General features: G+C 39.6%; 1 protein-coding gene across 1 annotated transcript in view; it reads left to right on the forward strand.

The window, feature by feature from the left end:
- The first annotated feature begins 200 nt into the window (after positions 1–200).
- The window catches only part of ANKRD55 (ankyrin repeat domain 55), a 229,439-nt gene continuing 209,114 nt past the window's right edge, over positions 201–20,525 (forward strand). The window contains exon 1 of the mRNA XM_006891541.1: positions 201–258. Within this exon, the coding sequence (XP_006891603.1) occupies positions 201–258 (58 nt within the window). The remainder of the gene's footprint in view (positions 259–20,525) is intronic.

Below are 20,525 nucleotides of genomic sequence, written 5' to 3' on the forward strand. Positions count from 1 at the left end.
AGGGGTAGCATTTACCTATTCCCATCACTTGTCTTAACAACAACCTGCAGCTCTAAGGCACATTTCTCCCTCAAGCAGAGCTCCTGGCAAGTGATGCTGCTGCTGCTGCTGCTGCTGCTGACTGTTATGTTGACTGCAACGTAAGATGCCGTGTTTTCTCCTCTCTAGAGCCCTGATGCTTTTTGCCATTCTGATGGTAAATGATGAGACAAGCGACCATGGATTTCAGCCCTCCATCTGTGTTTGATCAACAAAAAGGTAGGTTTTCCCAGCTGCTCTGGTTGTTAGCACCTTTAATTCAGACAGAGAGGTTTGAGGTTGTAATGAGTGTGTGTGTGTGTGTGTGTGTGTGTGTGTAAAGAGTATTTCAATGTGAAAACAAAACTGTCCTGAATATGCATTTGTTATTTGGTGAACATTTGGAAGAGAAAAACCAGCTTATGGTCGGTCTCTGTGGAACAGTTCCTAACTACAAATGTTCTAAATTGCTTGTCAGCGATACCAGCTTTTTCAAACAGTATCATCTTTATTTTCATTAACCTGTTTTTGCTTCAAATCTTAGAAAAAAAGAGAATAAGGAATATAAACAGAACAAATTATGTGTCTTCCTGCAGTCTCTTAACCTAAGCTCTGATTATTGGGAATAGAGGCTACCTATGTTTACTCTATTGATAGCTCAAGCTAGGTTGTGTGATGGTTTATCACTGGAGCATTATTTGCATTATCAGAGTGTATCTTATTTATAATTCCCAGAATGAAGGTATTTTTCCACAGGAAAAGGTTACTGTTAAAAAGGTCTAATCTGACAATAAGCCTTTATTAAGCTTTGTTCAGTCTAAGTGTACACATTTGGCATGTGCAGTACGTATGTATATATACATATAGAGTTTATATTTTGTGTAACTATGCGTCCTTTCCGAGTAAATACAGGAAATTTCCATTCTGTGAGTGGAATAAATGCTTCAGAATCTTTTAACAATATCTGATGCCGTATCTACTTGCTAGTTTCTGAATACCCTTCCAGATCCTAAGGTCTTTTGATCATTTAACTTGTTTAGGCTATGCTCTGAAATGGATTGCAAAAGGCCCATTAAGAAAATTTATTGCTCTTTTTTTTCTTTTCTCCTTTAGGCCACAATGTGTTTATAAACTTTCAAACCATATCTAGTTTCAAGGAGAGATATTTTAGCTCAGTGGGTTCCTAAAATATTAGATTTACATTTAGATTCCTGAGTAACTAGATGTATAGATCTTCAAGTTTTAACCCATATTGAGTATGAGTAGGGGAGAGGAGAGAGAGTTCTAAATGTTCTGATCCATCCAATGTTTGGATATGAACATGACAGAGAAGGTTATTGTCACAGCTGTGTCCATTTCTGCACATTTCGTATCATCCCTGGTGACCATCAGCAAAAGCAGAAATCTGCTTAGAATCAAAAAGAGCTTGAGCTGGCTGAAAAATGAGACCACTGAGCTATGATATAAAAAAAGGTACACAATGAGCTTTTTTTTTAATATAATAAGCTTATTTTAAAAAACAAAATTGAGAGAACTGGAACTAAATGATGAGAGAAGAGCCAATCCTTTGAAATGAATTCAACTCTTCCAGTATGATGCCTACTGACAGAATTGGGCTCAAAAGATTGATATATTTAATCTAGTGTTTATTAGCTTTTAGGACCTTTCATCTGAACAAATCATAGCATTTCTTCCACTCCAGGCTTCTCACCCTTGTTCTCATCTGAGTTACCTTTTTTCATCTCTCTTTTTCTCTCTCTCAACCTCTTGTCTTTCTTCTAAGGATTTTGCAGGATGTTGGAAACAGCACACACTTCAGAATCTCACAGTCGCAGGTGACAGATCAATTTCCTAGCTTTGTGATATTGGCAGGTTACCTAACTTTTCTGTGCCTTATTTTCCTCAGTGGGGGCCTTGTTTTTCTCGTCCCTAAAATGGAGAATGCTTACCTAGGGAGACAATAGTGGAGATTTAAAATACTATGTTATCCCATGCAAACAAAATACTGCCAAAGAACATTCAAAAATGGCTGGAACAGTACATAGATAAGGAACAGCCAAAAGTTCAAGCAAGATTTATAAGAGGCCGTGGAACTAGGGATATAATTGCTGATGCCGGATGGATCCTGTCTGAAAGTAAGGAATACCAGGAAAATGTCTATTTGTGCTTTATTGACTGTGCAAAGGCAGTTGACTGTGTGGCTCATGATAAGCTGTGGCTGACATTGAGGAGAATGGGAAACACAGAGCACTTGATTGTGCTCATGCAGAACATATACCTGGACCAAGAAATTGTTTTGCAAACAAAGCAGGAGAACTGCACAGTTTGGAATTGGGAAGGGAGTGCAACAGGGTTGTATTCTCTCTCCATACCTATTCAATCTGTATGCTGAGAAAATTATCCAGGAAGATTGGAGAAACATTCATCAATAACCTGCGTTAGGCAAATGACACAACCTTGCTTGCTGAAAGTGAAGAGGATATGAAGCACTTGTTGCAGAAGATCAGGGACTGCAGCCTTCAGTAAGGATTGCATCTCAATGTCAGAAAAACAAAGATTCTTACCAATGGACAAATAGGCAGTATCATGATGGATGGAGAGAGGATTAAATTTGTTAACAGCTTCATTTTGCTTGAATCCACAATTCACACCTTTGGTATCAGCAGTCAGGAAATCAGGAGATGGGTTGCACTGGAAAAATCTGCAGTTAGGAACCTTTCCAAATTAATGAGGAGTAGTGATATCAGTTTGGTGACTAAGGTGCATCTGGTACAGGCCATAGTCTTTCGGATTACTAGCTATGAATCTGAAAGCTTGGCAATGAATAAAGATGACGGAAAAAGAATTGATTCCTTTGAGCTCTGGTGTTGGAGGAGACCACTGAACATCCCACAGAGAGCCAAGAGAATGAACAATATGTCTTAGAGATGGTGCAGCCAGAATGCTCTTTGGAGGCAAGAATGATGAGGCTTCACCTCACATAATTTGGACATTGTTGCTAGGAGGTGCTATTACTTGGAAAGCGACATGATGTTGGGAAGGGTGGAGGGTTGGTGAAGGACAGGAAGACCCTCAACCAGGTGGACTGATACAGTGACTGCTACAATGGGCTCTTGTGTGTCAGGAAATAGGAGGATGACACAGGATAGAACAGGGTTCAGATCTTTTGTTCATAGGGTCGCTTTCATTTGTGCTCTACTTGATGGCACCTAACAACAACATCAAGAACAACAACATTAAAAGCACTCTTGTTTTTTTATTAGTTCATTAATTTTCAGTGTTGTATAGTATTCCATTGTGTTATTAATATAACATAGTTTTTCTATCCATTCGTTTGTTGATGAGCATTTGGGTTGTTTCCATCTCTTTGTTATTGTGAATAGCAAAGCAATACACATGGGTGTACATACTTCTCCCTGGAGGATATATTGCTGAGTGAAATGTCTCAGTTTCAAATGGACAAATACTGCATAACACCACTGTTATGAAGCATGAGTGATATGGGCAGCTGGGAAGAGAATAGAAAGAGAGAGATGGATAATGGACACTGCAGTGGAACTGATGAGGGAGAGAACTATATGATGAAGCATTATATGTAAGACAACAGTCCAGAACTGGGAGAGGAGGAAGGAGGAAACTGCAACAATAAATGAACAATTTTAAAAAAACAGAAATTGTACAGGTGGAGGGGAAAGAGAGAGGGAGGGAGGAAAATGTGTAACAATGGATGAAAACCCAATTTTACTGTAAACTTTCATCAAAATCACAATTAAAATTAAAAATAAAAAAAAGAAAGCACCTAGTGTTCAGTTTTTGTAGACTATGTCTGACATTGTTATTGTTATTGCTGGAGTCCCTGGGTGGTGCAAATGGTTAACACGTTTGACTGCCAACCAATAGGTTGAAGGTTCGTATAGACCCAGATGCCCCTCATAAAAAAGGCTGACGCTCTGCTTCTGCAGTCATTGAAAACCCTATGGAACTCAGGTCTACTATTTAATACCAGGCATCACCATGCATTGAAATAGACTCAGCATCAACTGTGTATTTTTACTGCCACTTGGACTGTGATTTCTACAGTACAACAGACTATTCACACTATTCAATAGACTCTGTATCTACAAATGAGGCCTTAGTTGATAGTCACTCAGTTGATACATTAATTAATCGTTTTCCAAACTCCAGGAAACAGTTTAGAATGAACTATGTTACCAAGAAGAGATAGTCTTTAGAATAAGGTATCATGTTGAGGAAAGTAGAAGGTCAATGAAATATATGAAGACCCTTACTGAGATGATGACTTGACACTGTGACTGCTACCATCGGCTGGAGCATGAAGGGGATTGTAAGGATGACGCAGGATAGGATGAGATATGATCTGTAGTGCATAGGGTCGCTCTGAATTATATTGGACTCAATTAATTCTAACAACAAATGATACCTGAATTGTTCTATTATCTCATTAAAATGTGTCCCTTCATAGAAATATGAAAGGTGTAATAAGTTTAAGATTGTTACATCGATTATTAAATATTATGATTTTGAGTTGACTACGGCAAAGAGGCTAACTCTAGGAAGGTTGAATGTGAGGTTTTATTATAGGGTTTGCATTGAATTATGAGTATCTGGAGAAGCTAAACTATGGTGGCCATGTGCTTCACAGGCAAGTGTTGCTAAGAGATATTAAATACAGAATGACCTTAAAAGGCATGTAATCCACTGGTTCTTTCATTTCGCTGCACATGAGAATCATCTGGGTAGCCCTAGAAAATCAAAGTGCCTGGGTCCCACTTCTACAGATTCTAGCTTAATCATACTAGGGTGTGGCCTGTGCAAAAAAGGTAGATTCAGATGAGATATTGAGAGTTCAGTGCTAAGTTTTCACCTTCCATGTGGGAAACCAAGAGTTAAGCCCTGGCTCAGGCTTGTCATCCACAGCCATGCCCATCTGTCAGTGGAGGCTTTCTTGTGACAATGCTGAATGGATTTCAGCAAAACATCAAAACTAAGACGAACTAGGGACCTCTGTTGGCCTAGTGGGAAGGAATTGTGCTGTCAACCCCAAACTACACAGTTCTAATTCACCTGCTGCTTTGAGGAAGACAATCTCATTCCCTGTGATTTACTGCCATAGTGTCAGCCGTGGGTCAGTTCGCACTCAACAGAACATAATAACAATATAAATTAAGAATCCCTAGTCATCTACTTTTTAAAATTCAGCCAATGAAAAACCTTATAGATCACAACTATTCCATTTCCTCATAAAATTCATCTTCTGAACTTTTCAGAAATTCAGAGATTTTGGGTTTTTTCTCTATCTCAATCTATTACTAAATGCCCTTACTGTTGTTGTTGTTAAAACTTCATTTAAATTGTTTCAATGGCTTTGTTTTTTTTAGTCTTATATTGGTTTGCTTACAAAGTTCATACACATTGTGTTTCTCACTATTCTTCATTCACATTATGTTTTATACAATCATTCTCATGCATTACGTTTTAGAAAATTTATCACCATTGGACTATGCCCACAATTACCCCACCTTTTCAGGTTCCTGCCAGATCCTTTCCATTTCCTTCACCCCCTCCCTCAGCCCACTAAACTGTGCAACCCTGTGATTTCACCTCTACCCAACCTCACCCCTCTATTCCCACTCTTTCTCCTTTGGATCCTCATACACATTTTACTAGTTATCCTTCTATTTTTATAGTAATGGCCTTATGCAGTATTTGTCCCTATGAAACTGAGTTAGTTCTCTCAGCATAATGCTCTCCAGTCTCTCCCAAGTTACACTGTATCTTTTGAAATTGTTTCTCCTGAGTACTGAATAGTACTCCATTTTGTAAATGTATCACAATTCATCAATCCATTTAGTTGTGGTTGTGCATTTGGGCTATTTCCATAGTCTTTCAATGTTGAATATGAATTGTTGTTGTTGTTGATTGCCTTTGAGTTGAGCATGACTAACAGTAACCCTATGAACAAAAGGCCTGAAGCCCCTCTGCAACTATCAACATTTATCAAAGTTCATAGAGTTTCTGGAGGCACGTTGTTTAGGAAGTGGATACCACTCCTGCTTTCAAACCTGTCATATAGTATGTTATTGTTATATGCCGTTGAGTCACCTGTAACCCTCTGTACAGCAGCTCTGAACCCTTACCTATCCTGAGCCAGTCTTACTAGTTCTGACATACCAATGTCTATCGCCCCAGTTACTGTATCAATCCATCTCATCTAGGGTCTTCCTCAAATCTCTTTGTCTCTGTTCTAATCTCCTTGGGGTATCTTCCTAGTAGTAAAATAGCTGGGTCATATGGATTTTCTATGTTCAACTTTTTGAGGAAATGCCAAAGTGCTTACCAGAGTGGTTGTACCATTTTACAACCCACCAACAGTGTATGAGAGTTTCCATTTCTCCACATCCTTCCAAAATTTATTGTTTGCTGCCTTGCTAAACTTTGTCACTGCTACTAGGGTAAGATGATATCTCATTGTAGTTTTGATTTGCAACTCTTTTATTGTCAGTGATTTTGAGCATTTCTTCAAGTGTCTGCTGGCCATATGTTTTACTCTGTGAAAAGTCTTTCCATGTCTTTTGCCCATTTTGTAATTGGGTTATCAGTCTTTTTCTTCTGGAGGCCCAGTTGTATTCTGTAAACTTCTGTTACGAGACCCTTGTCTGAGATGGTACTGCCAAATGTTTATCCCCAGTCAGTAGGTTTTCTTTTCACCCTATTGGGTAAAGTTTCTGATGAGCATAGGGATTTAATCTTAACAAAGTCCCATTCTTCAATTTCATCCTCTCTAGATTGTGCATTTCTGGCTGTCTTTGTCAGCCTCTTTAAACTAAGCTTTGTCCCAGTTTGTCTCTTATGAACGTTATGGCTTTGGGCACTATTCCAAGGTTTCTGATCCACCTTGAGTTGATTTTTGCGTATAGTGTGAGATGTGGACCCTGTTTCAGCATTACGCAGTTAACAGTCCAGTTTGTCCAGTGCAGTTTGTTGAAGAAGTTGTTTTCTCATTTGATACATTTTTTTAACTTGTCAAATATCAGTGCCCATAGATAAGGAGGTCCATTTCTAGGTTCTAAATTTTGTTCCATGTTAAAAAGAATAATACACTGATTTGCTTATTACTAACAGATTGGACCACATATTCCAGTTGTCCATCCAGATACTCAAACAATAGGGAGAACAGCAACAATTGGCCATAATACTTACTCTGGGTTTGGAGTGGATAGTCCTCCTTAATGGTTATATTAGAGAAAATAATCTGATCCAGGACATGGTCTGAACCTGATACAATTCATGGTCTTCACAATTACTTGATATGTATCAGAGAACAATGACTGAGAATGATAAAAGAATAATCAAATGCCTTTGAAATGTGGTGCTGGAAAAGAGTAATGAACATACTATGGACTGCAAATAGAATGAACAGGTCTATCCTGGAGAGGGTGAAATCAAGTTTCTCCTTGAAGGTAAGGATTTTGAAACTCTGTCTCATATACTGTGGGCATGTGACCAAAAGGGACCAATCCTTGATGAAGGGCATCATACTTGGAAGGGTGGAGAGACAGCACAGGAAAGGAAGACCCCGAATGAGATGAATTAATACCGTTACTGCAATAATAGGGATAGGTTTGATGGAGTCAGTGAAACTGGCTTAGGATAGGGCAGGATTCAGAGCTATTGTACAAATGGTTGCTATGAGTCACAGATGACTCAATGGCACATAACAACGACAACATATTAGAGAATTATTGGCCTTGTGGGTTTGGAAAAATAGGATGTATAGTGGCCTGCAGGGCTCAAATGAATATGGTAAACCCAAATGTCTCTACTGCTATTCAGAAGGTTTTCACTGGCTAGTATTTTTTTTTAAGATAGCTACGTCCTTCTTCTCAGTTTATCCACCAGGGATGACCCTGCTGGTATTTGAAAGACCAGTGACATAGTTTCCAGAATCATAGCAACATGCAAGCCACCACAGTACAGCAAACTGCCAGACAAATGGGACTAGAACAAACAAATCTGTTTTAGAAAAGTATAGCCGGAATGCTTCTTTTGAGAGAGCATGGCAAGACTTCATCTCACATCCTTTGAACAAGTTATTGGAGGGACTAGCCCCTGGAGAAAGACATTATGATTGACAGAAGTTCAGTGAAAAGCAGAAGATTCTCAACAAGATGGACCGACCCTGTCTGCAACACTGAGCTCAAACAAGGCAACAGCTGTAAGGATGATAGCCAATGCTTTCTTCTGCTGTACTTAGGATTACTCAGAGTCAGAACTGTCCCTAACGACAACAGAATACTCCCACCCTCATTCTACCCTAGATCTATTTAGCTAGAATTAACAGGTCATCCGTCCCTATACTAGTGGCCTGAAGGCAGACAGGCATTTGTTCAAGCCTTGGCTCAGCTGATCAGTTGCACGATCTTGAACAAACTGCTGGAACACCATTAAATTCCACATCGTTGTCTCTAAAATGTCTATATTCACAGACTTGGTGGGCTGCTTCCAAATCTGCTTATCTGTTGGCAAAGGACATTAGTGTTATTAGTGCTTCTAGTTTACTTCACAAAATTGTAATAGAAGCAGCCTAGGTCTTCAGAAATTTCCACTCTTGTTCTGAGCTTTTTCATTTTCACCATAGCAACCCCTCTTCTGGTCCCACGTGCTCTTGCTGGCTGCCTTCCCTTTCAAAGCCTACACATAGGAAAGAGCCTGTAGTAAAAGCATTTACTACAGAATACAGAGGCTCATACTGAAGTCAGAGTATTACATAACCGAAGACATTTGTATCTGCAGCTTTGTCTCTAACTGTGGGATGAACCTTTGCTTTGCTAAAGAAACCCCAGGTGCTTAGATGCAAATAAGGAGAGAAGGGTGGTCAACGACCCCTTACTTATCACTCTATATTCCTGAGGGTGACAAAGATTTGACCTTTGCTAGTTTTGAAAAACTTGAAGCTGAACAGTGAAGTTGTAGATGATCCTCACAACTTGTTTCTCCTGCAGAATTCCCAGGAGAAAGAGAAGGGATTTCCAGTTCAGATTGACCCTCTATGTGTCCTAGGGATGCCATTCAAATGACCGCAAGCAAGGTGGACCAAAACAACAAATTTATTATGTCAAAGTTCTAGGGAGGGATTGGAACTCTGAAATTAAGAAGTCAAGGAAAGCAAAGCTTCATCTTGCGTACTTTGGGCATGTTGCTAGGAAATGCTATACCTTGGAAGGGCGCAGGGATGGCGAAAGAGGGAAAGACCCTCAACCAGGTGATTTGCCACAGTGAGTGCAGTGATGGGTTTGAATGTGAGGTTGGAACAGGACAGGACAGGGTGCAGATTTGTTGTACATAGGGTTGCTGTGAGTCACATTCTATGTGATGGCACCTAACAACAATAACAGGGCTGTAATAAGCATTAGGGCCAAAGTTAAGTAGTAGCCAATGAGAGGGAAGGGTCAAATATGGTGGCTAGGACTGAGTCCTACCTAACCAGAAGCAAATAACTATAATCGTGACATGAGTAGTGCTTTATGTGCATTGTTTGTTATTGATAGGAGCCATCAGGTGGAGTACTACTTCTAGCCACCCTATGAACAATAGATCTGAACCCTGCCATATATTGTGCCATCTTCGTTGTTACTGTTCTATCGTTATGTGCTGCGGAGTCGCCTGTGACTCATAGCGAACCTATGTACAACAGCTCTGAAGCCTGCCCTGTCCTGAGCCATTCTCACTGACTCTGCCACACCAAGCCCCATAACCCCAGTTACCGTGTTAGTCCATCTCATTCGGGTTCTTCCTCTACTGTGCTGTTCCTCCATCCTTCTAAGCATGATGTCCTTTTCCAAGTTCTGGTCTCTCCTGGCCACATGCCCAAAGTATGTCAGAAGGAGGTTCAAAATCCTAGCCTTCAAGGAGAAACTTAGTTTCACCTTCTCTAAGAGAGAATTATTTGTTTTCTTGGCAGTCCATGGTGTGTTCAAGACTCTTATCCAGCAAAGGCATCAATTCTCTTCTGTCATCATTGGTTATTATCCAGTTCTCTAATAAACAGCAAGCAATTGTGAAGAACATGGCCTGGATCTTAGTCTCTAGACTGACATCATTGCTTCTCAGTACCATCTTCATTAACTCTAACATAATTGAATCCACTGCTGTTGCAATGGGCTCTTGTGTGTCAGGAAGTGTGAGGATGGTACAAGATAGAACAGGTTTTAGATTTTTTTGCTCATAGAGTTGCTATAAGTAGTTCTCAACTTAGTGGCACTTAACAACAACAGCTGCTGTCTCTGTGTCAACCCATCTCATTGAGGGGCTTGGTTTCTTTCCACTCTTCACCTTTCCAAGCATGATGTCCTTCCTCAAGGAATAATATCTCCCAGCAACAAGTCCAAAATATATGAAATGAAGTTTTGTCACCTTGCCTCCAAGGAGCATTCTGTCTGCACTTTCTCTGAGATGAATCTGTTCGTTCTTTTAGCAGTTCATGCAATATTCAGTACTCTTGTCCAACACTACAGCTCAAAGGCATCAATTCTTCTTCTATCACCCCTATTCATTATCCAGCTCTCAGATGCATAGGAAGTGAATGAAAAAAAATCATAGCCTGAATTAAGCACACCTTATTCCTCAAACTGACATCATTCCTCCTCAGTAATTTAGAGAAGTCTCTGACTTTTCCAATGTAGTATGTCCCCTGATCTCCTGACTGCTGACACCAAAGGTGATGATTGTGGATTCAGGTTAAGATGAAATAATTAACAATTTCAGTCCTTTTTTGAACCTAGCATCATATTGCTTATTGTTCTAATGGTGAGGATTTTGTTTTCTTAACATTGAGATCCTATCCATATTGAAGGCTGTACTCTTTGATCTTCTGCAGTAAGTGTTTGGAAACATAAGTGACATCAAGTGCTGTGCACTGAAATCACCAGCTCACTATACAGAAAGGGGATTTAAGGCTCACTGCACATAGAAAAGGGTTTTAAGGCTCACTGTTCATAGAGAGGGTTTTCTCTCTTCCCTATTTTAGAGGTGGCTCATCCTGTCCTATAGAGAATACCTCTTCTTGGAAAACTACATGTGCTTACACTTTCTGCCTCCGCTCCTTCCCTTCGGACCATGTACCCTAACAAAAGCTGGACCCACGCAGGGATTATGATTTCTAAGCAGAACATAATTAGGCTAGAACCAGGAGATTCTTCCTTGATTGATTTTTATGTTTTTCTGTTATCCTCCACACAGAACAATTCTTTGTCTGATCAAGGGGTAAGAAATCTGTGTACTCACTGAACATAACAATGAGGATCTCTGGTGGCATCATGCATAGTGTGTTGTGCTGCTAAACAAAAGGTCAGTGATTCAAATCCACCAGTTACTCCAAGGGGGAAAAATGGGTGATTTCCTCTCATAAAGATTCACAAGTGTGAATGATGGAGGGTTTCTATGAGTTAAAACTGACTCAATGACAATGGGGTTTTAAAAATATTTATTATTATTATTATTATTATTATTATTATTATATTTTATAGGGTTGCAAAACCCTGGTGGGATAGTAGTTAAATCACTTCACTAATAACCAAAAGGTCAAGGATTTGCACCTACCAGCCAATCCACAGGAGAAAGAAGTAGCACTTTGCTTCCATAATTATTTAACAGCAACTCAATCCGTTGCTGTCAAGTATGAACCAACTCATGACTGAGTGTTCAGTGTTTTTCAGAAGCCTGTATGGAAGAGATTGTCCATCTTTCTCCCACAGAGCAGCTGGTGGATTTGAACTACCCACCTTTGTCTTGATAGGGCAACTTCTTACCTACTAGACAACTAGAGCTTGTTCTAAAAGATTTCAGCCTAGAAACCCCTATGTGGTAGTTCTGCCATGCATTACAGGTTACTGTGCCTCAAATTTAACTCTGGGTTTGGTTTGGCAAGGTTTCAGCCTGTTGTTCACTGGGTTTCTATGGGTTGTAGTCAGCTCGATGGTTGCCTAAGGCACACATAACTCTTCCTCTGGATGTTCCATGGGAGAATCTGCCTTTTGCCTCTTCCACTTCCTTCCCGTTTATAACTGGATCATCTCTGCACAGCCTTCTCATGTGTCTGACTCACAGTTCTCCCTCTCTCTCTTTCTCTCTCTTATAACATTATATTAGATTGCATTTCAAAGCCCAAGAAAAGAATCCAAAATAAAGTCCTTTGAAACTCCTCAACAGAATTAAGATTTTTGCTATACAAAGTCATAGTGGTGAGAGTCCTTGTCAGAGCATCTTTTCCTCTTCCGGTTTTCTCCTGCTAGACTTGCAGTGTGGGAAAGTGCTACTGTTGCTCCCCTGAGAAGGATTTCCATTTGCAGTGAACTCTGCCAAGTGGTGGACAGACTAGTGTTTCCCAGAGGAGGGGTGGATCCACATTCCATGGCCACGGCCATCTGCCTTTGGAGAGAATGGCACCAGCACCCCAGGAGTAGAAAGAGTAGGAGACTAAAGGGTAGAGTGACATTGGAATGTGAACAGATGTGATGGGAATGGGAATTTGCAAGTTTAGGGCTCAGCTTCCATCACAGAAACTTCTGAAGGCAGGTTCTCTGTCAATGTTCTGCTAAGTCCATAGGCAACATTTGACTGAGAGGGTTCAGAGAGCAATCACTCTATAAAATAAAGTTGTATATAAATAATAGTTAATAAGAAGGAAAAAATAGTTCTCTTAATTTTGACCTCCTAAACTTTGATTATGGTTCTGTTAACATTACCAGGAAATAATGTCTTTACCCTTTAATTTGTCATAGTAAATTAAAATGCTGATTGCTACTTAAAAAAGTCATATTTAATAATTTCACAGGTCACCTGAAATGTATTTAAATTGACACTTAACCCTTTTATTAACTTTGTTTAGAAAATGATGACCAAAGAAAGTTTTGACTATAAATAAGCTGTGTGGTCCACAGGAGGAGTTTAGATGGGTTTTATTGACTTGGCGTCATTCTTACAGGAAAAATGATAGCCATAACTCCAGGAAGTGTTTGGATTAAAATTATAGACCTTTTAAAACTGTGAGAAACCTTACCAAATGAATATTCAACCCTGTTACTTTTTATGTGTGAAAACAGAAACATAGAAGAAATAAGAGATAGTGTAGTATGTGGTTGTTGTATGTATTGTTGAGTAGCCTGCAACCTTGCTCTATCCAGTGTCAATCTTATTGTCTCCAACACACCGACGCTCACTACCCTAGTCACTGAATCAATCCATTTCATCAAGGGTCTTCCTCAGAATGACATCCCTCTCCAAGGACTGATCCCCTTGCAACATGTCCAAAGTATGCCAGGCGAAGCTTTAGAATCCTTGCCTCCAGGGAGCAGCCTTACTTCAGCCTCGCCAGGACGAACTCTTTTATTCTCCTAGCAGTCCATGGTATATTCAGTACTATTCTCTAGCACCACAGCTCAAAGGCATCAATTCTCTGTCATCCCTACTCATCATCCAGCTTTCTGATGCATAGCAAGTAATTGTAAAGACAGTGGCCTGTATCAGGTGCACCTTAGTCTCAAGACTGACATCGTTGCTCTTCAGTACTTTGGAGAGGACTCTGAAAGCAGACTTTCCCAATGCGATTTGTCTTTTAATTTCATGGTTGCTGGTATTAAGGGTGTTGATTGTAGAGTCAAGCAAACCGAAGCGGTTCACAATCTCAATCTCTTCACCATCTATCATGATGCTGCCATTTGGTCCAGTGGTAAGAATCTTTGTTTTCTTGAAGTTGAACTCCAATATATACTGAAGGTTGCAGTCCTTGACCCTCTGTAGCAAGCGCTCAGGTCCTCCTCAGTTTCAGCAAGGAGGGTTGTGTCATCTGCATAACGCAGACTGTCAATAAGTCTAAATCCAATCCTGATGCCACATTTCTCCTCATATAGCCCATCCTCCCTGATAATCTGTTCTGCATCTAGATTGTAGATATGGCAAAAGGACACACCCCTGGCGTATACTTTTCCCAATTTTGAACCACGTAGTTTTTCCTTGCTTTGTTCTGACAACTGCCTCCTGGTCCAAGTATGAGTTTCGCATTAGCACAATCACATAAGTGTTCTAGGATTCTCATTCTTCTCAGAGTCAGCCACAGTTTGTTGTGATCTACAGTCAAATGCCTTTGAAAACACAGATAGACATTCTTCTGGTACTCTTCTTTCAGCCAAGATCCATCTGATAAGTGGAGTAAAGTGAAGGAAATAGTCACTGGAGCCAAACTGCACAGGTTCAAGTCTCAGTACTACCATTTATTCTCTGTATGGTTCAGCTAGTTAATAACTTTATGTCTCTCCTTCCTTACCTGGTTAATTAGGGGAATTTCTCTCCTGAAGATTGTTTATGATTCATGCCTATAGAACACTTGAAATCTCCACTGGCTGAGAGTTGTTCCCCAACAAGTGCTAGTGGTAGCTATAGGATTATTATTAATATTGCTATAACAGTTCTCATAGGACTATTATAAAGATTTAAGGACATAATACTTATAAGGTACTTGGAACTGTGCTTGACCCATAATAATCACTCAGTAAAAGCTAGTGATTATTGTATATGACTAAGCCAAGGTCACAGGAATAATCAACCATTTCAGTTCAAGGAAACATCCCACCCCCTTGAGTCATCTCCTGCTCTGTAATAAATTCCCACCAAAGCATCCCTTTTGTATTTGGAAAAAGCAGCATTTGAGGAGATAGAATTTAATTTTTCAACAAAGCTTGTTGACCTTGGAACTCTTTCCTTTTCACTTTCTGGTGTTCTACTAAGACCTGCCTTCTGGACAAGGCTCTTCACTCAAAGCAAAAGTCTACCTATCAAGTGGGTGCCCTACTCTATCCTTGTAAATGCAGAGTCAGAATCTCATTATTTTCATTACTATAATTCTTTATGGTTTTAATATTTTATTTCATTTTTAATTTTTTTTTTACATTTTATGCTGGTTTACTTACAAAGTTCATATACTTTGTTTTTCACACCAGATCATTCCCCTTTCCTTTACCCACTCCTCCCTCCACCCATCAAATTTTGTGAGCCTTTGATTAAGCACATCCTCCCATCCTCATGCCTCTGCCCGTCTCTCTCCGCCTTGGAACCTAATACCCTTTCTACAGTAATGGTCTTATACAGTACTTGTCTTTATGAGAATGAGTTCGTTCACTTGGCATAATGCTCTTCAGTCCCTCCCAAGTCAGGGAGTAATTTAAAAAATCATTGCTCCTGTATTTTATCGTGTGAATGTACTATAGTTTTCCAATCCATTCTATTGTGGTTGGGCATTTCAGCTGTTTCCATGTTCTTGCAATGGAGAATAACGCTGCTTTGAACATTGGTGTCCAAGTCTCTGTTTGTGCCTCAGTTCTCATTCTCTTGAGTTCTATTCTAAGCCCTGGAACAGCTGAGTTATGTGGAATTCTGTGTTCAGCTCTGAGAAAATGCCAAACTGCCTTCCAGAATGATTGTGCCATTTTATAATCCCACCAACAATGTATAAGGGTTCCTATCTCGCCATATCCTCTCCAACATTAATTATTTACTGCCCTGCTAAACTTTCCCACTGCTACTGGAGTAAGATGGTATCTCATTGTGGTTTTTATTTGCATCTATTCTTGCCCAGTTTTCATTCCCTTTTTTTGAGGGGTGTATTTACTTCTGGAATGATAACATATCTACACACTTTAATAGTAAGAAGCTCTGATGGCACAGTCTGTGAGGAGTTGCTCTGCTAACGTAAAGGCAACAACTCTCCTACAGTTCGAATCCATCAGCATTTCTGTAGGAGCAAACTGCAATCTCCTGAGCAGTTCACAGCCACAGGCTCTCATCAGAGAGCCTACTAGGAATCCATCCATTCTGACTCAAGGGCATAGAGTTTATGAGGATTTCTTAACAATGTAACAGAATAGATAATGAAAATTCTCTCGTGCTACTACAGCCATCTAATTTTCCTCCCTGCAAGTAACCAGTATTGCTGTTTTTTGTGAGGTGTTTTTGTGAGTCAAGAATTAACTCATAGCAGTCCTGCCATGCTCCATGCACACATTCTCCTCCATGCTCCTTGTTATGACCGGTGCTTTCTTCATGGATGGTGAGGAGGCCACGGTAAGAGGAATATCATTACTGATGTCAGTAATCTTTTGGCAGAGAATGCCCAAAAGATGTTTGTTGTGGTTGTTGTTATGAGCCTGTGACTCATAGCGACAATATTAAACCCTGCTCTATCCCTTGCCAATCTCATTGTCTCAGACACACCCATCCCCATTGCTGCAGTAACTGAATCAATCCATCTCATCGAGGGTCTTCCTCTCCTGCACTGTCCCTCCTCCCTCCTTAGCATGACATCGCTCTCCAAGGACTGGTCCCTCCTTACAACATGTCCAAAGTATGTCAGACGAAATTTCAGAATTCTTGCTTCCAAAGAGCAGCTCAGCTTCACCCTCTCTAGGAAAAACCTGTTTGTTCTCTTAGCAGTCCATGGTATATTCAACACGCTTCTCCAGCTCCACAGCTCAAAGGCATCAATTATCCTTCTATCATCCCCAGTCATTGTCCAGATCTCTGATGCATAGCAAGTAATGGCAAAGACACATCATAGTCTCCAGACAGACATCGTTGATCTTTAGTACTTTTGGAGAGGTCTCTTCAATTTTGTTTTATTGACTATTCTAAGGCACCAAATATAACAAATTATAGATGGTATTGAAAAGAATGAGAATCCTAGACACTTAATTGGGCTCATATGGAACCTATATATCAACCAAAAAGCAGTTTTCTGAACAAAGCAAAACACTACATGGTTTGAACCAGGGAAGGTTATATCTTTTCTCCATAGCTCATTTGAGAAGTTTGAATATATGAAGAAAAATGTGCCAGTAAGAATGGAGCAAGAGTTATTAATGACCAAAAGAAAAGAAAGATACCAAAGTAAAAGAGCTGAATGTAAGTTTCAAAGGGCAACTTGAGAAGATAAAGCTAAATGTTATAATGAAATATAAAAAAAAACAACACTGGAGTCAGAGAATATAAAGATAATAACTAGCTCAGCATTTCTCAAGCTGAAAGAACAGAAAACAAATTCAATTCTTGACTTGCAATAATGAGATATGCAATGGGCATAACCTTAAATGATCTAGAAAGCATAAAAAAGCTAGAAGAAATGCACTGCCTCACTGTACCAAGAATAATTGGTTGATACTGAAAAATTTCAGGAAGTACCATACAAGCAATAGCCAATGGTGATTAAGAAGTTTGAGCTGCACTGAAGGTATTGGCAAGAAATAAGGCCCCAGGAATTGATGTAATACCAACCGACATGTTCAACTAACAGATGCAGCCCTGGATGAACTCACCAGTTTATGCAAGAAAATCTGGGGGACAACTTCCTGCCCAACTGACTGGAAGAGGTCCATATTTGCTCCCATTCCCAAGAAAGGTTATCCAACCGAATGTGGAAATTATCAAACGATGTCATTAATACTTCATGCAAGCAAACATTGCTGAAGATCATTCAAAAACAGTTATAACCATGCATTGATAGGGAACTTACCAGAAGTTCAGGCTGGTTTTAGAAGGGGCCATGACACCAGGGATTTAAGTGCTGATATCAGATGGATCCTGGCTTAAAGTAGGGACTACCAGAAGAATGCCTACTTATGTTGTGACTATGCAAAGGCATTTGACTGTGTGGGTCATAACAAATGATGGCTAACATTGAGAAGAATGGGGATACCAGAATACTAATTGTGCTCATACAGAATCTATACATAGACCAAGAAGTTGTTGTCCAAATGGAGCAAGGGAACATTCTGTGGTTTAAAATCAGAAAGGGTATGCATCAGGATTGTATCTTTTCTCCGTGTCTATTCAGTCTATACGCTGACCAAATAATTCACAAAACCAGGCTCTATGAAGAAGAACGTGGTATCAGATTGGAGAAAGACCCATCAACAACCTGCATTATCACAAATTTCCTTGCTGAAAGTGAAGAGGATATGCTCACTGCAGAAGATCAAAACTTTGGTATAGGGGGTGGGGGTGGAAAAAAACCAACAACCTTGGTATAGATTACATCCTACACCAATGGTAAAAAAGTCTTTACTACAGGACCAATAGTCAACATTATGATAGATGGGCAAAAGACTGAAGCTGTTAAATTATTTAATTTTGCTTGGATCAACAATAAACATCCTTGGTACCAGCAATAGAGAAATTAGGAGACATATTGCATTGGATAAGCCTGCCAATAATATCAGTTTGAATACTAAAGTGCACCTGATTCAGCCTTTGGTCTTCTCAGTCGCCTGCTGTGCATCAGAGGGCTGGACAATGAATAAGGAGAACAGAAGAAGATTGATGTCTTTGAATTATGGTATTGGAGAAGAATACTGAATATCCCATGGACTGACCAAGGAACAAACAGGTATGTCTTGGGGAAAGTCCAGCCAGAGTGGTACTTGGAAAAAAAGATGGCAAAGCTTTACCTTTCATACTTTGGGCATGTAGCTAAGCAAGGCTATTCTTTGGAAAGGTACATTATGCTTGGAAAGATGGAGGGACAGTAAAAGAGAGAAAGACCTTCAGTAAGATGGATTGACACGGTGACTTCAACAATGGGCTAAAGATGTCAGAAATGGTGAGTATGACAAAGGATAGAGCAAGTTTCAGATTGGCTGTTCATAGGGTTACAATGAATTGAACTTGACTCAGCAGCACCTAACAACAACATTATGCAAATGACATAACCTTGCTTGTAGAAAGTGAAGAAGACTTGAAACACTTACTGCAGAAGATCAAAGGCTACAGTTTTCAATATAGATTGCATCTCAATATCAAGAAAAGAAAAACCCTCACCACTGAAGATTGATCGCTCATCATGAAAAGATTAAACTATTTTATTTTAATTGGATCCTCAATCAACACACATGATAGCAGTAGTGGAGAAATCAAAAGATGTTTTTGCCTTGGGAAAACCTACTATCAAAAATCTCTTTAAAGTGCTAACAAGTGAAGATAGCAATTTAAAGACTTAGATGCACCTGATGCAAGCTATGGTATTTTCTTTTTTAAATTATTTTATTTTTTAGTATTTTTTTGTGCATTGTACCGTCAAATCAGATCTGACTGGTACAGGAGGAGATTGTCCCTCCTTCTTCAGCAGAGCATCTCTGGTGGATTCAAACCAGGCACATCTGGAATTGCAGTACTACAGCTTCTTTCCACTAGGCCACAAGCGATGATATTTTCAATTGCTTCCTATGCACCTGGAAGTTGGATAATAAATAATGAAGACCATAGAAGAATTGATATCTTTGAGTTGTTGGCAAAGAGTATTCATGGACCGTCAAAAGAAGAAACAAGTTTGTCTTGGAGGAAGTGTGACCAGAATGCTCTGTAGAGGCAAGGCTGGTGAAATTTCACTTCACACACTTAGGGCATGTTGTCAGAAGGGACAAGTCTTTCAAAAAAAGACATGCTGGGGAAAGTAGAGGGTCAATGAAAGAAAGGCCAGCACTCACTGAGATGGACTGGCAGTGACGGTAACAACTGGAGAAATCCAGCGGTGAGGTGAATGGGGATAGTTACAATGAAGATTGTGAGGATGGTGCAGGACAGGTCAAGGTTTGACCTGGTATTCATAGAGTCTCTGTGAACAGGAGTCGACCCAAGGCACCTAATGATAACAAGATTTTATTGCAAGTTTCAGGGTCTCTTCTGACATCTATTTTGGTCTTTTCCTTCTTTGTTGTCTTTGCAATGATCTTTTCCTTTCCTTTTGAAAAGATGTTCTTGATGTCACCCCACAGTTCATCTGGTCTTCATTCAATGCATCAAATCTAGATGGTTTTTAAATTCTAATGGGATAAGCTCAAGATCATATTTTGGCTCTCTTCACCTTCAATTTGTACTTGCATATGAGTAGTTGATGATCCTTTCTGCAGTCAGCAACTGGCTTTGTTTTGACTGCTATATTGAGCTTTTTTCCAAGTTATCTTTCCACAGCTGTAGTCAGCCAGATTGCTGGGTGGTCCCTTAAGTGAGGTCTGTGCAGATAGTCAACTTTGATGTTTTTAAAACTATTTGCAAGGAATAAAGCATTAATTGTACAAAATTCCAGATCATTTGCTCTCTAGCCTCATTTCTGTCATATTTGTCAGTGTTCTCAGTTCTTTACACATCTTTCTAGAGATATTCTTGGTATAGATAGATAGATAAATAATTGAATTTTTTTTTACTTTCCTTTTCTAAAACATAAAACTAGTTTTACAAATAAAGGATCATTTTATCAAACTTAAAAAAGCAAAACAACTTTTATAATTTGAAATTACATTAATTGCACATTAAATATATAAACAAATCTAGGTAATCAAGCATGTCCCTGGAGGCTAGGATTTTGAAGCTCCTTCTCACGTACTTTGCACACATAGCCAGGAGGAACTGGTCCTTGGGGAAGGGCATCATGCTCAGAAGGGTGGAGG

This window comes from Elephantulus edwardii, unplaced genomic scaffold, assembly GCF_000299155.1.
Source record: "Elephantulus edwardii isolate Elephantulus edwardi_28Jun2011 unplaced genomic scaffold, EleEdw1.0 scaffold00099, whole genome shotgun sequence".
In the NCBI taxonomy this organism is placed as follows: Eukaryota; Metazoa; Chordata; class Mammalia; order Macroscelidea; family Macroscelididae; genus Elephantulus; species Elephantulus edwardii.